This window comes from Maniola jurtina, chromosome 15 (assembly GCF_905333055.1).
Source record: "Maniola jurtina chromosome 15, ilManJurt1.1, whole genome shotgun sequence".
Taxonomy (NCBI): domain Eukaryota; kingdom Metazoa; phylum Arthropoda; class Insecta; order Lepidoptera; family Nymphalidae; genus Maniola; species Maniola jurtina.
Window position 1 is genome coordinate 6,203,745 of NC_060043.1, and position 18,183 is coordinate 6,221,927.

The following is an 18,183-nucleotide window of genomic DNA, read 5'->3' on the forward strand; positions in this document are numbered from 1 at the left end:
CGAACATAAATATATAATAATAAATTTTGCTATTATAATAAATTATATGTATATTGTATGATATTATATTTTCATACAAATCTAATGGTAGCAGCTTTACCAATAAAACTCTATATATTCAAACTTCTATTCGGTTGATTTTCTAGTATCATAGTTCAGCCAGTGCCAGTACAATACACCTTTCAAAATATACAGCTAAAAATCTTATGACTCCTACACGTTCTGAAGACAGTTCAGTAGTTTCTGAGAGTAGCGCGAATATGAAGACAAACATGATAGACACAATTTTATATGTAGTGATTGGTGTTGACTGCTGTGTAATTTTAATGGTCTACTAAGTCCGAGAGTTAACTCTAAAGTTTTAGTCAAAACTCCAAACATTCATAATATTGTATAAATTCATGCGCTACAAATAAATTATAACTTATAATTATGTAGACCTGTGACTTAGACAAATAAATAATTTGATTCAAAAATGTCTTTTTTTCGATATTTTAAATCATTTATTCCTTACTAGTGCGGCCCGCGACTTCGTCTGCGTGCATTTCGTTTTTTAATCCCGTGAGAACTGATTTCCTGGGGTAAAACGGCCAAGTGCGAGTCAGACTCGCGCACAGAGGGTTCCGTGCTCGGGTATTTTTCCAACATTTTGCACGATAAATCAAAATCTATTATGCTTAAAAACAAATAAAAATCTGTTTTAAAATGTACAAGTAAAGCCCTTTCATAAGATACCTCCCTTGATATAGTTATCTCAATTTATAATATATAATAGTTAAAATTGAAACATATTTTTTTTTTTAATGATCTCACAAATTCACGGTTTACGGATTTATTCCTTTACTTGACAGACACGGCGGACGGACGGACAGACAGACAGACAACAAAGTGATCCTATAAGGGTTCCGTTTTTCCTTTTGAGATACGGAACCCTAAAATCCACGTCCATTCGTTACTGCGCCGCGACATGATTACAGGAAAAACACACGCTTTCGCATTTACAATAGCTTCTTTTTTTAAACATAATTTTTATTTGTTACGATTAAATGTGAATAAAATAAAAACAACTTTAATTTTTACCATTTAATAAATAATCACAATGAACAAACTCCTATGTATGTAGTAAATATTATTAGGCAGAACTCATTGAACCATTTTCCCATAATTCATCTTTGTGCTACACAAACAAAAACAAGTCATGAATGTACTTCAATATGTAGGTATTTGATTCAATAATAAATAAATTTCATTTAAAATATTTGTATTGATTCAAGGAACTCATAATATGTATAAAATTAATAATTTGGCTTAATGTTTAAAAATATAAATTGTACTAATTTTATCTATTTGCATTGTCATTGTCATTATTCCCTTGTTCAAATTGTGGATTTCGCCAGTCGAAGCCTCCGGGCCGAATATTGGCCAGTTCTGGCAGTGGAACATAGTCATCTTCTGCGGCTGGATCAAATAACTTCTTCCTAGAAAGGTGAAAAATGTACATAAGAAGTCAGTTAATAGCAATACCTATTATACACTATAGCACAATTTGCCGGTTTACTGCATGGCCTCATTTATTGCATAAAATTACCAAGTACCTAAAGTTTACAAAAACTTTGAACTGAGTTCTATTTACTTATTGTTGTGAACTATACCTTATGTTTTGCAATTAATACTTCCAGTAAACTGACAAATGTCTCAGGGGAAAGAAAATATAAATAAAATACCTAGTTAGAAGAAAATAGGTCATATTATGGCTTCCTTCCAGGCCAAATTTTCATTTGCAATAACATGTAATTATTAAGTAGGTACTTATAAAAGTAAATATTCAGTACTTACAGAAATCTTGGTGTCTTCAGTAACTTTTGGCCACCTCTGTGGCGCGGCAGAACATCTTCAATGAAAAAATATATGTGTCCAATGGCCATTCCCACCAAATCAACTGATATTGCGTTACCGAGTAAAACAGAGAATCCCAGTAAAACCCATGGTAGGTATGGTGCCTGTAATACAATATTCATTATATTGTTAATTGCAGTTAAGTACTGTTTGGTACCAAAATTTATTTTATGGTGCTTAATATACGCATAAATCCTGGTTATCACATCACACTTCACACTAATCACACTTCACACTAATATGTGTGTGTGTGTGTGTGTGTGTGTGTGTGTGTATGTATGTTTGTTACTCCTTCACGCAAAAATTACTGGACGGATTTGGCTGAAATTTGGAATGGAGATAGATAATATCCAGGATTAGCACATAGGCTACTTTTTATCCCGGAAAATCAAAGAGTTTCCACTGGATTTCAAAAAACCTAAATCCACGCGAACGAAGTCGCGGCCATCATCTAGTCTATAAATAAAATTAATAGATAGGTACACAAAATTATTAAAAGAAAGTACCTGAAAATTCATCAGTCCAAAAAAGTTCATTCGCACATACACATTACGTCTTGACCATATATAAACAATCATAATAGTAAATGCTTGACCTAAAAATAATAAGTTAACAAAAAAAGCACATAACTGTAGATTAGTTAAGGAGAATACAGAATTTGTAATATTTTAAATACCACCAGGCAAGATGGCAATCAAGGACTATCTAATCATAGAATAGAAACAACTTATTAGTGTTAAGTAATGCTAAGTTGATATCAAATATTCCTGCAGGAAATTGTGAGGAAACCTGCATGTCTGAGTTTTCCATAATGTTCTTCAAAGCTGTGTGAAATCTACCAATCTGCACTTGGCCAGCATGGTAGACTATGGTCAAACCCTTCTCATGGACTTTGTCTGTGTTGGTGTTAGCTGGCAGGCGTGCTCTGCTTTTTTGGAGTGTTTTTTTTTTTGTTAAAACTGACTGGAAAGCGCTCTAAGGGGGTGCCATGCGTATGTCGGCGAGCGCAGGCACAGACGGGGTCCATACTTCTAGTTTAACTAATTTGTTATAAATAACTACAAACTTGACATTGGCTAATCTTTGTAAAGCCAGACGAGAGAAAAAAAACCCTACTCATTCTGAGAGGTGACCCATGCTCAGTAATGGGTGATCATAGGGATGCCATTTTAGCAGTAGTCTATCATGGTTGTTGCTGCGATGATAACCATCCATCATCATGACAACACACCCCAATGTGATATGCTATCACAAACAGTATCCTATACACTACCAAATATTTTTGGATGAGATTACTGAATCCACTGTCTAACTGAAATCACTGAGTTTGCATGATGTTATTAATCAAGCCGACATATTATCATCATGATTTAAAGTACTACTGATATTGTGTAGACTGTAGGACGTAGGTACACAAAACAAGTAGCACCAATTTGAACATAAAGCATATGATTCCTTTGCACAAATCATATTTTAGCCAGGCTTGTGTATTCAATCCTTAGTCTATGACCAGCACAAACCACCATATTGCAACAGTGATTGGATTTCTTGTATTGTGCATACTGTGTTATTATAAAAGGATACAATCATTAAAACTCCTCCAAAGATAAACATTACAACAAAATCAGCAGTCCTTCCTCTAAATGACCCTTCCTCCAACATCCGACAGTATCTGTATGTAAATATCATGTTGAAAAAGAAATTGAAGCCTAAGTTGCCAAAGAAAAGGAATGTTGTAACTAGTCTCCATAACTGGTATTTCCTTAGTATTAATATAGGGTTGAAATAAAGCTGGAATGGGGATACAAGATCCAGTTGCTGAAACAATAATCATTCCATTGTTATATCACAAGTATTGCCATAACTAGACCCATATAGTTATCTTGTCTCATTGACAGACCTCATCACAGATGATTGTGTAGGTAAGGGGGGGCCAAGATAGCACTCATAAACTTTAGGAAAATTATGGCACAATATAAAAATTTGAAACCATCATACCTACTTACAATATTTTTTACTGAAAGCTGTGTAGGAGAATACAAAAAGACTACATGAAAAAATATTGCTAAAAATATTATGTTCATTTTTGGGATAACAAAACCTGATCAAATTATAATATAGATAGTTCACGCCTAAAGTAAAAATAGACAATAGGAAATGCCTTCGACATGCACCACTGAGCAATTTTAATTTGAAACTACAACTTAATTCAGGTATGTCATTGTGTCCCTTACCTACCCCATGTCTTTCTGTCTGTGAATGGGACAAGATAACCACTAAAACAAATGCTATAATTATATACTTATAATATATTGTCAGTTTACTAATTAATATCAAGGAATAGAACTCAGATCATCTGCTGTTGTAAACTGGTTTGATAATTTGTAGGAATGAGTTATGAACCTTAAACTAACAATATTCAATTATTGTTTTCATAGCATATGTGATATTTTATCTATTACTTACCACAGCCAAAGTAGTGATTACACATGCAGTCGTATAAACTCTAGTTACAGGCGGCACTAGCATATATTCTTGCAATAGTGTTTGATATGCCATTTTAAAAACAATGAAGTGATTTACTCAATAACCCTTACTGCAACTGCATATTATTACAATAATAACGCCTGTTGATAGGCGATTCAGGCACTCTAAAACTCAACACGATTGGGCCACATCAGGATTAAAAAATATAAAATATGTCTACAGTGTTACAGTGTAGGTACAAAAATAAAACTTTTCAATATATTATTACACTATTCTGCCGGTTCAAAATAAGTTATAGAAGATGATTTTGGTTAAAATTTGAATCTTTCGTATCTGAACCACAAATCCGGAGTGAATTATTCCGTTTTGGCGAAAAAGAATTGAAAAATATGAAGGTCGTAGTCCTGTGTCAGTCACGACCGATTCGGTCATTTGACTGAGGTCGCGCAAAAGTACTGATGAACGAATCAGTCGTTTTTGACCGATCCGGTTCAACCAGTCGCCACGAACCGAGAACCACCGAGAACGAAGAATGAAACTAAAATATATTGAAAGAAATGATTGGTCTACAGATCATAGTAAAATAGTAATAGTAAGTAATCTATACTAATCTATATTACTAATAAATAATCTATATTACTAATAAATAAAATTGGAGTGTCTGTCTGTAATTTCGAAATAACTACCGTATATTAAGGTCATATGGTTATTTGAACGATACTATAACTGAATCACACGTTTTTAAAATTTTTGTCTGTCTGTCTGTCTGTCTTTCTGTCTGTCTGTCTGTCTATCTGTTTGAAAAGGCTAATCTTGGGAACGGCTGAACCGATTTTGACGGGATTTTCACAGACAAGTAGAGAATTGACCAGGGAGTAACATAGGCTACTTTTTTAACCGACTTTCAAAAAGGGAGTTGTGTTTTTCTACCTATGTACACCGAAATCTCCGAGATTTCTGAACCGATTTGCGTCATTTCTTTTTTAATCGATAGAGGAACTTTGCGACATTGTTTCATAAAAAATTTGGAGTCCAACTCCTCAATCCTGATGCTGCAGGGGATCTGACCAATCCACGCGGGCGAAGCTGCGGGCATCAGCTAGTAATATATAGATATGGATTAGGTAGGTATATTTTCCCAATATTTACCCTTGTTGTTATGTTCATTGTAAAATCGTAGGTATCTACCTACTTCATTTAGGCAACACGTGTAGGTATATGAGATGCATAAAGTTTTAGTATCTATAAATCTTAACATAATGATTAAACACGTTTAAAAATAAAAGCTCAATTAAAAAGAGGTAATTACATCATAACAGTGCATACAATCGGGAAAAATATTACAATAATGCAGCGATTTTGAACCCGCGTCGTCGGACGACCTATAACGAAACGCGAAACTATACGAAACGAGCGTGCGCAATCGAGACGTCTTGGAGTCTCATCGTCCGATTCACGACTGAGACTGACGACTGAGACTGAGTACCGAATACCGATACATTCGTGAGGAACGAAGAGACTGATTGGACCGAAGTACCGAAGTACTGAAAAAATGACTGATGACTGATGAACGACCGAAAAGATCTCAGTCGTTGCTGTAATCAGTACTTGAACGACCGAATCGCAGAAAATGAACGATTGACACAGGACTAGAAGGTCGATGTCTCGAATCTCGATTGACCACCAATCAGTGTTGCCAGTGGCAGATAGTCAATTGTAACACGAGACATCTCAAAATGTAACATTTTCACGAGAAAAGTAACATTTCCTTATTTTTCGTGGAAAATAAAAGTAATAAGGTACACAAGTTAATATGGCACTTTATTATACAAAAATTTAAACAGTTTTCTTGTCCCATTAGTTAAGCTTAAAAAGAATCGTAATAATAATTGTTGATTGAATAAATTGACTGCTGATCCTGAAAAAGAAAAACAAATCAATATGTAAAATAATAATATACCAATGGATTTAGAAATGTCTTTGAATAGCTATAACTTATTTTGTTAATCAATTTATAATACAAGTGTACTTAAATTAAAAATTTATATCACCCCAACAAGTGAAGGTTACATTAACTAGAAAAGAGCTGATAACTTTCAAACGGCTGAACCGATTTTCTTTGATTATAGCTAAGAACACTCTCCATCAAGCCACTAAATTACAACTAAATTAAAATCGGTTCATTAGTTTGAGAGCTACGATGCCATACACAGATACACACGTCAAACTTATAACACCCCTCTTTTTGGATCGGGGGTTAAAAAGATTAAAATCGTCTTATATCGGGCGATCTGGCAACACAGGACTGTTTGAGTTTGAGAGGCTACGCACTAGGTGGACTTTGTCTGTGTAGCGTTTGATGGCGCGCGTGTGGTGCCTTTTTGGAGCGTTTTTTTTTTTTTTTGTTAAAAGTGGCTGGTTTTTGTGTTTCACTGGCGTTTTTGGTGCTAGAACCATGCTGGAACTAACTGGGAAGCGCTCTAAAGGGGTGCCGTGCGTATGTCGGCGAGCGCCGGCACAGACGATGTTCTTACTTATATAGTTTCCCTAACCTAAAAATATCTTCAAACTTGACATTGGTTAATATTTGTAAAGCCAGACGAGAGAATAAAAAAAAACGCACTAGGTAGGTACGCAGTGAAGAAAATTACGCGGGAATTTCAAATTCGTTTTGTTAACTGAACAATACTAGGTAGGTACCTAACTACTTACCTTGGTCTCAGCAAAGAGAACGATAGATTCGATAGCAAAACTCAAATTTTAGGTTACGCCGGCCGGTATCTACTCAGCTCGCTCTCATTCCTGTAAAGAAAACCGAAGTTACCTACAACAATAACTAAGTAGTAAATAGCTAAATGAACTTCTGGAAACTAATGTGACTTAATAATAAGATGACAGTCAATACAAAAACGAACTGCTTTCAGTTGCAAATACTATGACTTTGTTTTTGCATTACTGATTCCCTAATTAGTTAACTACTTACTTATTTACTTAAAACTACATTGTATACAACATTTACTTACCAAGCAAGTAGTGTTAGCAACACATATAGGTACACAGTCGATAAGGATAACGAACAAACTAATCACTTTCGAATTTTGACGAAATAAAGATACAATTTTTTTTTGTACTTAGATACCTAACTACCTACAATATCACTACCCCGCAACGAATAACTTTTTTTTTTTTTTTCTCTCGACTGGCTTTATACTGATTAGCCAATGTCAAGTTTGTAGTTATTTACAAGTTAGGAAAACTATATGTATAAGAATGGACTTCGTCTGTACCGGCGCCCGCCAACATACACGCGGCGCCCCTTTAGAGTGCTTCCCAGTCAGTTCCTTGATCAGTTCCACCACCAATAAACACTAGCAGAACACAAAAACCGGCCACTTCTAACAAAAAAACACTCCAAAAAGTCACAACACGCGCGCCAGCAAACGCCACCACAGACGAAGTCCACGAATAACTTTATTAGCCAAAACTTGGCCAAAACAAAGTTGAGTCACAGAGAAAAACAAACAAAACACTTTTTTAATCACAGAGTAATTACAAAACAAAGTGAACTTAGACCAATAACTTAGAGAAAGTGAAATAAACTAACAAATGGGCCAATTACGACAAACGAAAACTGTTTTGGATGCGTTCCGTTTCACGATTATTTTTGGTTTGCTGGGAAAAATTTTAATATTTTTATGAAGTCCTAAAAGTAACGTAAAGTAACATTTTGAGTCGTGTAACATAGAGGAAACATGAGGGGGTCAAAAGTAACGTAAAATGTTACAAAAGTAACATTCTGGCAACGCTGCCACCAATGACCAAAGCACAGATCACTATATACCACACCAAAGAGTATGTAACATGTAACCACAGCATGTAACCATTATCATATCATGATCATTATGATCATCATAGTTGACAGTTGACTAACCGACTATCGACATGAGGGTCGATTCCAGAAAAACCTGCATCAATCATTATTACAATCGCAATTGTTGTAATTGGCTGAATTTATGGTATTCCTGTAGCAACAATGCATTGTAGCCAATCTGGCCAATAGTAAGCGAGTGCCAACCAATCAGAGGTGATTACAATCAATTGTGATCGTAGCTGTCATTCTACAACAATCGAACTCAATCGAGCTGTTGAAAAAGTGATTGACATTATTGACTCTGTGCTTATTGACTATCAAAGACTGATATCAAAGACAGCGATCCAGGGCCTTAAAATAAATTAAAAAAAAGAAAGACAGCGTTGCCAGATGATAAGTGGTAAATCCTACGAACGAGATTCTAAAAAGGTACGAAAAGGCTGTAAATTACAACGGCACTATGCAGCGCAGCATAGAGCATCAAAATATTAATGTTTGTATCATTTCGTATGTTGCATACCGTGTGAGTGAGCGTATCACCGACACTACGGACCAGAAAAAGGGAAAAAACTGGCAGCCCTGGAAATGTCAATTCTTGCCATAGAGTAACTACCTACGTTTTATCTTGCTTTATTAATTTGAGGTCTGCAAATGTTATTGGTCTGTGGTCTGCGAATGTTATTGGTCTGTGGTCTTCAAGATGCCTCTGTTGTGTGAGAACCCAGAGCCGTAAAACCAGTTAAAAAAAGTATGTGTGTGTCTGTGTTGGTTGCTTTGTTTTTAGTCACAAAAAAATAAGTGTAGAATAAATTCATCATTACTTCGTAAATAGATAGTTTATTAATTAAATACGATTATAAATTTCTTAATAATGGATGGAAAAGAAGTTGTTGAACACTTAGTGGCTCTAAAAGTAATGCGGCTGACAAAACCTGCATTGATTAGTCCCAAAATTGTAACTTGTGACTTTAAGGATTTACCAGGAAATATTTTGAACAACTATTTAAAGGATGATGCTACATCGGTCGTTCAAATGGAGACACTGGCAGCTGGACAGTTCCTGTTGCTGCCTCAGAGTTTTGGCAATATATATTTAGGCGAGACATTTTCGTGCTATGTTTGTGTTCATAATGAAACAAACCAACCTGTTCAAAGTGTATCTATTAAAGCAGACCTACAAACGAGTTCATACAGGATCCCACTAACAACTCAACAGAATTCAGCTCCTCTTATGCTAGATGTAGATGAAACACTCAGCGATGTTATACACCATGAAGTTAAGGATCTAGGCACTCATATTTTAGTGTGTGAAGTAACTTACATGTCTAATTACAATACGTTGGCTTCATTTCGCAAATTCTTTAAGTTTGAAGTCATGAAACCTTTAGATGTAAAAACTAAATTTTATAATGCTGAGTCTGACGATGTATTTGTTGAAGCACAAGTGCAAAACATTACTTCAGGGCCAATCATACTTGAGCAGGTTTCATTAGAAAGCTCCCCTCAGTTCACTGTAAAGTCACTGAATGAAGATAGTGATGGGTTATCCGTATTTGGGGATGTAACGCTGCTACAATCCCAAGAGAGTTGTCAGTATTTATATTGCCTCACTCCTAAGGATAACATTTCAAGAGATATTAAATTAATTGCTGCAGCAAAGAATATTGGAAAACTGGATATTGTCTGGAGATCTAACCTGGGAGAGAAAGGCAGATTACAAACAAGTCAGCTAAAAAGGATGACCACTGATTATGGAGATATCAGAGTAACATATGAAAACTTACCCAGCAAAGTACCTATTGATGAACCATTCAATTTCAAATGTAAAATAGTCAATGCCAGTGATAGAACTCTGGATTTAATATTGAAACTTCGTTCACTACAAGATTCTAGCCTGCTTTGGTGTGGTATTTCAAATAGAAAGTTGGGTCCACTGGAACCAGGAAAAGCCACATTTATTAATTTATCTGCCCTCCCAATTAATTCAGGTCTCCATAATATAAGAGGGGTGTCATTAGTAGATTTATTCTTGAAGAGGACTTATGATTATGATGATTTAGCTTCTGTTTATGTGTACTAACTAGCTTTTAAATTATTATTGTTACCTTAAACATTATTATTGTAATTGTAAGCTTTATAGCTTACAATTTTTTTAATGTAGATGTTAAATGTTATTATTGAATTGTAAATTAATCCAACATGTCTAATTAGGACAGCTAGTGCAAATTACTTATTGGTAAATAAAAAATCCCTCACATATCCATTGTTTAAATGTTTTTTTAGTACTTTATAAAGTTTAAACCACAGAAAATAATATGCAGTTTGATATTTTTTGTTTTTAATTTTTATAAAAGAAATTGCAGTCCTCAGCAGGAAATATTGTAGGTACAACGAACTTTAGATAGAGAACGGTTTCGTAGAGCATTGTCTCTGTCGTGGAGACTGACGAAATGTCAAACAGTAGGAGTGACAGAGACAACGCTCTACGAAGCCGAAATCTCTTTCTAAAGTTCGAAGTATAATATTTCCTGCTGCAGTGTACAGTTTATATTTTTAATTTTAACGCATTTTTAACGTCATTCATCAATAGATAGGTACAGACGGAATGTCTAGTTCCGAAAGAATGGATCAGTCCACTGGAGAGACTATGATATACCTAATGTCTGCACTATGCAGATCACTCAAGATTTATACCAAACAAATAAGAATTATTTATTATTTCCTACATCCATACTTCACACAGAGTTCGATATCTCTAACTCTGTCCACTACAAACACCGACCAGAAACAAAAGACTACAAAATACAAATACGAGTATCAATTTTCATTGACAACTGACATTTCAGAGAGCGAGACAGAATACCTAAGCAATCGATCATTTCTTCAATCGATTATTGATTTAACCATTCAATTCAGTATCATTAATGCCTGGCAATACTTACTTTAAGTCACTAATCACTCTAGCGGTGTTACCACTTTTAAGGATATCGCCCTATTTTAGGGTGAAACGTTCATTTTTCATTCGGCATCACGGAATAATATATTGAATTAAAATAATATTTAAGTAGCTAAATGTCATTTTGATTTTTTTGCATTGTGAAGTTAAGTTTTTTAAACGACAATTAGCATAAGGTAGTTGTTATGCTGTCTAAAATATTTCGAAAACTTTTTAGGGTAATTTGGGGCGAAATCCTACAGAAACTAGGGTAAACCAAAACCGTAAATGGAAATACTGATAACTGCACTTGGAGTTGGGTAATTGGGTTGGATTCTTTAGACTGTATATAGTGATCTGTGGGTTGGATCCTGTCTTGCTTGGTATTTATCTTGATAAATCCATCTAAAAGAGAAAAAGTACATATTATTTAATTAATTATATTTTTATCACTATTTCATTTTTCCTGAAACAGAAAATCTTTACAATGGTGCTCACAAAGGAATATAGAATTTGTATGCCAATGACCGTCGAAGAGGTATGAATTGCACGTAAACAATACGTTTATTGTATAAAAAAATATAAATGCAGGCTAAACGTCTATCTAAAATTCAGGTAATCATAAAAATTCTGGGTAATTTTACTTTTTAGTATCGAATCGGACAGTTATATATGATTGCTCGCCATAGTTTTGAGCAATCGAATAATGGTGAAGGTGTTGAGGTGATAACGAATGAGCAAGTTACGGATGAAATAAATGGAGTTGGGCAATTCACAGAGAAGAGAATACACTTATCCAGGTAAGCTGAAGTTCTTGCTTATACATTCACATTTTACACCACATTAATCACTCCTCTTCATCCACAATATCCTGGCGCCTATTGTTACTTGTTAATGTTGCCCTGGATACTTCTGTGTTAAAATAGTGATGAGTTATTTAAAATTCGACAGTGAGAATCGGCCCTTATACTCTGTGTTAATAATATTTACTGTGTTAATTGACAAAATATATTTCCAGCCACTTACCTTATTGGATCCAAAGTATAACACCAAAGATTTTCTATGTTACTGAAAAAGCATGGAATTATTACCCATACACAATTACAGGTAAAACTAATGATGAATTGGTGAGATGACAAACAGAACCAGACTATTCCTCTTTGAGTTAAAACACAATTTAAATTGTAGTAATCTAGTTACAACAATCCCTGTTATAATTTGAATGAAAACAAGCTCAGCGTTGCATAACAAATACTTTCAAAAGTGTGTTTTCAAACGAAATAGAATCAGTACAATACTAAAGACCTTTAAAATAAATCAAAATCTGTTTTTTACTGTTCTGTAAAATTTAATTTCATATACTCGTTCAGTTATGTTTGTCAGCTCCTCAATTAACATGACCTTATATTTAAAATTTATACCTATTAAGTTATTTTACTAAATTATGAATTTTTTTTCCATGGAATCCTTGAACTTCATAGAATATACAGTGAGTAGACTCTTATTACAGTTTTGATGTATTTAATTATCTCTGTGTTCATTTTTGACCAAGTGTTGTTCTTTTTCCAGTGTTCCTTCATTCCAAAATTTTCAATATCTATTCAGACTCGATATGAGGATAACAATGGCACTACTGAAAATGTGAGTTTCTGTATTTCTGAATGTTGTAAAACCCAGTACATTATAACAGGAAATTAATGAATTATTCCAATCATATAAGGAACTTCTGACTACTATTTACTAAGGAGGAATTCTATTTGACTTGAAAAATATTTCTATGTTTAATTTGTATTATTTATCCATTACTTGTTCCTAAGTTAAAACCAGATGATAAAAACTAAATATTTCTCTCCAGGTCCATAATATTCCTCATTTTGATGATTTTCATTTGTGACCCTTTTCCATTATTCATATATGTAATGGTAGGAGTATTCTTGGGATAATAATGCGATGGGCTCTCTAAGGCACCGAGGAAACAACAAGGCCAAATTCGGACACCCAAAGTCTGTCATCCAGTTACCGACTAGGCTCAATGTGACCATTTGACATGCACTGTTACAACTGAGCCATACACACCTCAAAAACTAGTTACTCAAGTTCTAATTTAATGAAATGAGGTATATACCTACTATATGGATTGTACAATAACTATAGCTTACATTTTTTTATTTATTTAATTGTAGTGTTTGGGTCTAACACCAGAAGAACAAGAATTGAGAGAAGTTGATTTTATGGACATAGCATTTGACGAAATCAAACCGCATCACTACAAAGAGTCAGAGGACCCTAAACTGTTTAAATCCGAGAAGTCTGGCCGAGGGCCTCTTGCTGAGGGCTGGAGAGACACACAGAAGCCTATTATGTGCTGCTATAAAGTTGTCCATGCTAAGTTTGAGGTTTGGGGGCTACAGACTAAAGTTGAAGACTATGTTCAGGTGGTATGTATGTCAATAACCAACTATTGCCCACAACTTCGTCCGCGGTAAATACTACGTATATTATAATTTGTAGCCTATTTTACTACGCATAACAGATGGAAACTTAAGTGCGGAAACCTGACCAGAGAGATGAAGCCTTCTTTCATCATTGAAAGAATGATTAAACAGGTTATATGTGGCAGAAAACACGGACACCGAAAGAGCATTTCACACCTTAGCGGTTCAGGACAGCAAAGCATATATTATTTCGGTCTTTATCCCCTTTACCATTTTACTACCGAACCGCAAGACGTCGCGCGAGTTTCATCATTGTGTCGTCGACATTCCATCTACACGCACGAAACTTTTTGGGTCATCATTCCTCATATGCATGGTTAAGGTTTGGAATATTTGCGGTCATGCGCTTGCCTATAAAGAACAAAAAAAAGTTTGATGTTACTTAACTTAGATGGTAGGTAAGTTTAGATACTTAATTGTATTTATTTTCGATTACCAGGCCATTCGAGAAATCTTACTTCTTGGTCATCGGCAAGCATTTACATGGATGGATGAATGGTTCAACATGACGATAGAAGATGTTAGAAATTACGAGCAGGAGATGCAAGCTAAAACTAACGTAAAGGTTTGTTTAAAAATTTATTTGTGTTCTATCTTTACACTTCCTGCTGCGATTTTTTTTTACAATTTTGTTTATTAATTTTAAACATCTTTATTGTTAACCATATTTATTACAAAGAACAAAAATACAGGTGACAGTTAAAACAAGGGTGATCTCTTCAAGGTAAACTGTACCTAAGGACCTTATAGAACTGTAAGACAGGCAATCGCCAGTTTTTGGTAACTGTATGAATGAAAATAAGTTGCTTTACTTTCAGGTTAAAAGTGCATTAGAAGAATCGGAAAATAAAGAAGGACAAGACAGCAAGAAGTCATCGCAGCCTGCAACCCCTAAGTCATCACAGCCTGCAACCCCCAAGTCATCACAACCTGCAACTCCTAAGTCTCCTAAAAGCCCGACTACACCCTCGGCAGAATCCAAATCATGGTTTTCGTGGTCATAATTTCGTTAAAATAGAAGCTAGTTTGATCTCACCACAGTGTGTGACGTATAACCGTGTTAACAAGAGCTGGCACTTACAACACTTTCACATTGAGTTTGTATAGTGTCTATGAATTAGGCTGAGATCTGTAGAGCGCACTTTGACTTTGCTCAGACTTAAGACACTGTTAAAATGAGACAGCGTTATACCGCTGGCATAAATCTGTTTTGTTTTAACTGAAACTTAAGTCTAAGCAAAGTCAAAATGCGCTCTATAGGTTTTAACCTAAGTCTCTCTTTGTTTTGACTCACGAATACTATCAAAATTGGTGAGAAGTAAAATCTCACACTGAAGGTACTGTGAACGTGCCAGCTCTTGCTAACCGACCTGTCTACAGGGTTTAGTTTTGTCAACTCAATGTGTTCATCTGTTGCCTTCCTCTCATATCCAACTTTTTAACATGGAGAAATTCTTTGCAAATCATCGCATTGATCTGACAGTCTAGAACTCTTGACTATGGAGTACTGAGTTGAGAGTTCTGTGTGCATTGTTATCAATGTGGTGGCTTGGATTATTTTAAAACATGTCATTGAGTCCAAAAGTAAAGTTTATTATCATTTATCACTAATTTATTTTTCCATCCCTTGGTCTTTCCCCTAAGATCTAGCACAATTATACAACTTAGTTAAAAAAGGCTTACAGCATTGATATTTTTTTGTAAGTATAGTAATTATTATAATATAATATTCATTTTTATGGCAAAAAGCGGAGACCAAATTCATAATACTTAGGTTATAGTAATTCTAGAAAATGGGTTAGGTACGGGGTAAGTAAATGTAATGATATTATTATTTCAAATACTTATATTGGAAGATATACCCATGTTTTACCTAATTTAGAACAGTTTAACGTATAAACGTAATTAATGTACCTATACCTAACTTGGTGTATATTGGTTTAGAAATTGAAAAACCATATTATAGCTTCATTAACGGGTATAGAATATAGATGTTATAAGTTATAAAATAAGGTATATCTTTTTGAAGGGACTTTGTCTGTGGTGGCGTTTGCTGGCGCGCGTGTTGTGACTTTTTGGAGTGTTTTTTTGTGAGAAGTTGCCGGTTTTTGTGTTCTGCTGGTGTTTATTGGTGGTGGAACTGACTGGGAAGCGCTCTAAAGGGGCGCCGCGCGTATGTCGGCGGGCGCCGGCACAGACGAAGTCCATACTTATACATACAGTTTCCCTAACTTGTAAATAACTACAAACTTGACATTGGCTAATCAGTGTAAAGCCAGACGAGAGAGAAAAAAAAAACTTTTTGAAGATTGATATCTTTTTCAAGATCTATAGAACGCACTTTGACTTTACACAGACTTAAGACACTGTTAAAACGAGACAGCGCTATACCGCTGGCATAACTTCAACTGAAACTTTATTCTAAGCAATGTTAAAGTGCTCTCTATAGATTTCAACCTTAGACCTCATCAGTCATAATAAGGACAGGATTTTACACAGTCAAATGTATGTGAACAATTGTCATCATAACTCAGGTGATGTTGTTCAGATGACTGTATGTTTAGCCATGTTCTGATCTCAGTAATAAAACAGAAAGTGTAATCAATGAAATATAGATATTATGTAGATAAGGAAAACTTAGAACAAATGTATCGAAATCATTGGGTAAATGAATGTCGCTTAGTTCCAGAAGGCTTACAAATTAAAATTGTATGTCGAGAATACACGGTGTACTTTAGTATAGCTCTAATTTTCGTTAGAGCGTTATTAAAAGTTTCTTAGATTAAATAAAAGTTCCTAAAATGTTCAGGATATTAATATTTATCTTGTCTCGAATGATGATATTGCACCAGTTGTATCTATTCTACTTATTCGTAACTAATATGTTACTTTTAGCCGGAAGATTGAAATGGAATACTCAATTTTCTATATTTCTAGATAATAAGGTTTGTTCATCTAGTGCGAGCGTAGCGCGCTTGTAAGTGCAAGCCGCTTCGTGGATTCCATAGTGGTACTGCCTGACCCACGCACCAGTTCGACTAAACGAAATGTAACGCGCGTATAAACGCGTACGTCTATGCTAAAAAATCGTGTAAGCAAAATACGCGAAGACTAAACGCTTGTCTGTAACCGCCCTAATACTACTTACCTTTCTTCCTTTAATTGCTATTATTGCTTTGCAAGTAAGTACTTAGCTTTTCTACGCGCATGTAATGGTGCATCCCTTTTAGGCTGAGATCTATTGAGCGCACTCTGACTTTGCTCAGACTTAAATCTTTGTTAAAACGAGACAGCGTGATACCGCTTGCGTAAATCTGTCTCGTATTAACTTAAACTAACTCTCTTAACTAACAAAGCAACTCTCGTACTAACTCAAAGCAGAGTGCTCTCTATAGATTGCAACCTTAGTGTTATTTACTCACATAAGTACAAATTAATAAAGTCTATAGGTGGTGATATTATGTGTGTATTCAGATTTAGTTATTATAATCAGTAACGGCTTATATTTATGAGAATTATGATAGATACTGCAATAAATAGTATAATTTACATTCCGTAATTTTTTGTTAATGAATATTACAGACGGAATTCTTATCTGGTCCAATCTACTTTTAACTGCAAAAAAATAGTCGAAAGTACTTTTAGGTAAAATGTTGGGTTAATAGTACTTTTGACTGAATAAGATTGTAGACTTCCCCGTTTTTGGACGGACTACGTCAGAAGAAAAAAAAACGGCGTGGAGTCAGGGGTGCCCAAAGTCATAGTCAATTATTCCAATTGGGTACTATTGCACGCTTTCTGATGGCCAATTGTTGAATTTGTGATGTAGTAATGAGGGTTCCAAACGCGCCCAGGTCAGAGAGGTGCTCTGATTTTGTTCTCGTTCTGGGCCCCATAATTTATGAATTTAATGATGATTGGATTCAGCAAAGTTTTGATCGTAATTACTGCCAAAACTTCTAACCCCTATAAAAGTGCTGTAACTGTTAAAGTTAAAAGTAATTGTGACCAGATAAGAGTTATCACTGTAACAAATTCATTTACTTACTTGTCATAATTTTGTATTAAAAATTCTCTGTTAAATAATAGACGTAATATACCTGATAAATCACTCCATTTATTATTCAGTGTTGTTACAGTACAACGTGGATGGAAGGATTTATTTGTGTAGATGCGTAACTAATTGTTGAATGAATTGGTGTCTTAAATAAATATATTATATTATACAAAACATTTCTTTTTTTACTTTTTACGTTACTAAATGATGCCTGCGACTTCGCCCACGTGGAATATGTCTTTAAAAAACCCGCGGGAAATCTTTGATTTTCCGGTATAAAAAATACCATGTTAATTCAGGTTATAACTAGGGTATAAGCTATCTCCATTCCAAGCCAAGCCAAGTACGCATTAAAAAGCAACATAAATCAAAACTTTCACATGTCAACAAAATTAACACAAGCTACAGGGAGAGATAAAGTAATAAATAATATACAAATAAA

The 18,183-nt window shown here is 34.7% G+C and overlaps 3 protein-coding genes across 4 annotated transcripts; 2 read left to right on the forward strand and 1 right to left on the reverse strand.

Moving 5' to 3' along the window:
- Positions 1-1,068: 1,068 nt before the first annotated feature.
- Positions 1,069-4,776, reverse strand: LOC123872463 (derlin-2). Its single transcript, XM_045916746.1, has 5 exons — positions 4,363-4,776; positions 3,481-3,714; positions 2,403-2,525; positions 1,837-2,000; positions 1,069-1,478 (listed from the first exon to the last, which is right to left on the reverse strand). The coding sequence occupies exons 1-5, from the start codon at positions 4,453-4,455 to the stop codon at positions 1,340-1,342; spliced, it is 753 nt and encodes a 250-aa protein (XP_045772702.1). The 5' UTR covers positions 4,456-4,776; the 3' UTR covers positions 1,069-1,339.
- Positions 4,777-9,016: 4,240 nt separating this feature from the next.
- On the forward strand, positions 9,017-10,338 carry LOC123872453 (trafficking protein particle complex subunit 13). Its single transcript, XM_045916733.1, has one exon. It carries the CDS (start codon positions 9,126-9,128, stop codon positions 10,332-10,334), a length of 1,209 nt encoding a protein of 402 aa, XP_045772689.1. The 5' UTR covers positions 9,017-9,125; the 3' UTR covers positions 10,335-10,338.
- Positions 10,339-11,400: 1,062 nt separating this feature from the next.
- On the forward strand, positions 11,401-15,288 carry LOC123872456 (cytoplasmic phosphatidylinositol transfer protein 1). 2 transcript variants are annotated; one of them, XM_045916739.1, is made up of 10 exons: positions 11,401-11,509; positions 11,553-11,572; positions 11,665-11,727; positions 11,841-11,989; positions 12,208-12,296; positions 12,671-12,678; positions 12,759-12,830; positions 13,373-13,627; positions 14,124-14,249; positions 14,503-15,288. In XM_045916739.1, the coding sequence occupies exons 3-10, from the start codon at positions 11,677-11,679 to the stop codon at positions 14,686-14,688; spliced, it is 936 nt and encodes a 311-aa protein (XP_045772695.1). In that variant the 5' UTR covers positions 11,401-11,509; positions 11,553-11,572; positions 11,665-11,676; the 3' UTR covers positions 14,689-15,288. The 2 variants fall into 2 exon arrangements, with proteins under 2 accessions (XP_045772695.1, XP_045772694.1); XM_045916738.1 differs by lacking the exon at positions 11,401-11,509 and having other exon boundaries at positions 11,556-11,727.
- Positions 15,289-18,183: the final 2,895 nt, after the last annotated feature.

What these genes read in the sequence shown, in the direction of transcription:
- LOC123872463 (XM_045916746.1), bottom strand. Translation starts at nt 4,455, where the DNA reads ATGGCATATCAAACACTATTGCAAGAATATATGCTAGTGCCGCCTGTA. An exon ending in TTGGACTGATGAATTTTCAG is followed by an intron (nt 2,001 to 2,402) that starts GTACTTTCTTTT and finishes ATTGTATTACAG; the next exon opens with GCACCATACCTACCATGGGT. An exon ending in CTGAAGACACCAAGATTTCT is followed by an intron (nt 1,479 to 1,836) that starts GTAAGTACTGAA and finishes TCACCTTTCTAG; the next exon opens with GAAGAAGTTATTTGATCCAG.
- LOC123872453 (XM_045916733.1), top strand. Translation starts at nt 9,126, where the DNA reads ATGGATGGAAAAGAAGTTGTTGAACACTTAGTGGCTCTAAAAGTAATG.
- LOC123872456 (XM_045916739.1), top strand. Translation starts at nt 11,677, where the DNA reads ATGGTGCTCACAAAGGAATATAGAATTTGTATGCCAATGACCGTCGAA. An exon ending in TGCCAATGACCGTCGAAGAG is followed by an intron (nt 11,728 to 11,840) that starts GTATGAATTGCA and finishes TTTACTTTTTAG; the next exon opens with TATCGAATCGGACAGTTATA. An exon ending in ACAATGGCACTACTGAAAAT is followed by an intron (nt 12,831 to 13,372) that starts GTGAGTTTCTGT and finishes ATTTAATTGTAG; the next exon opens with TGTTTGGGTCTAACACCAGA.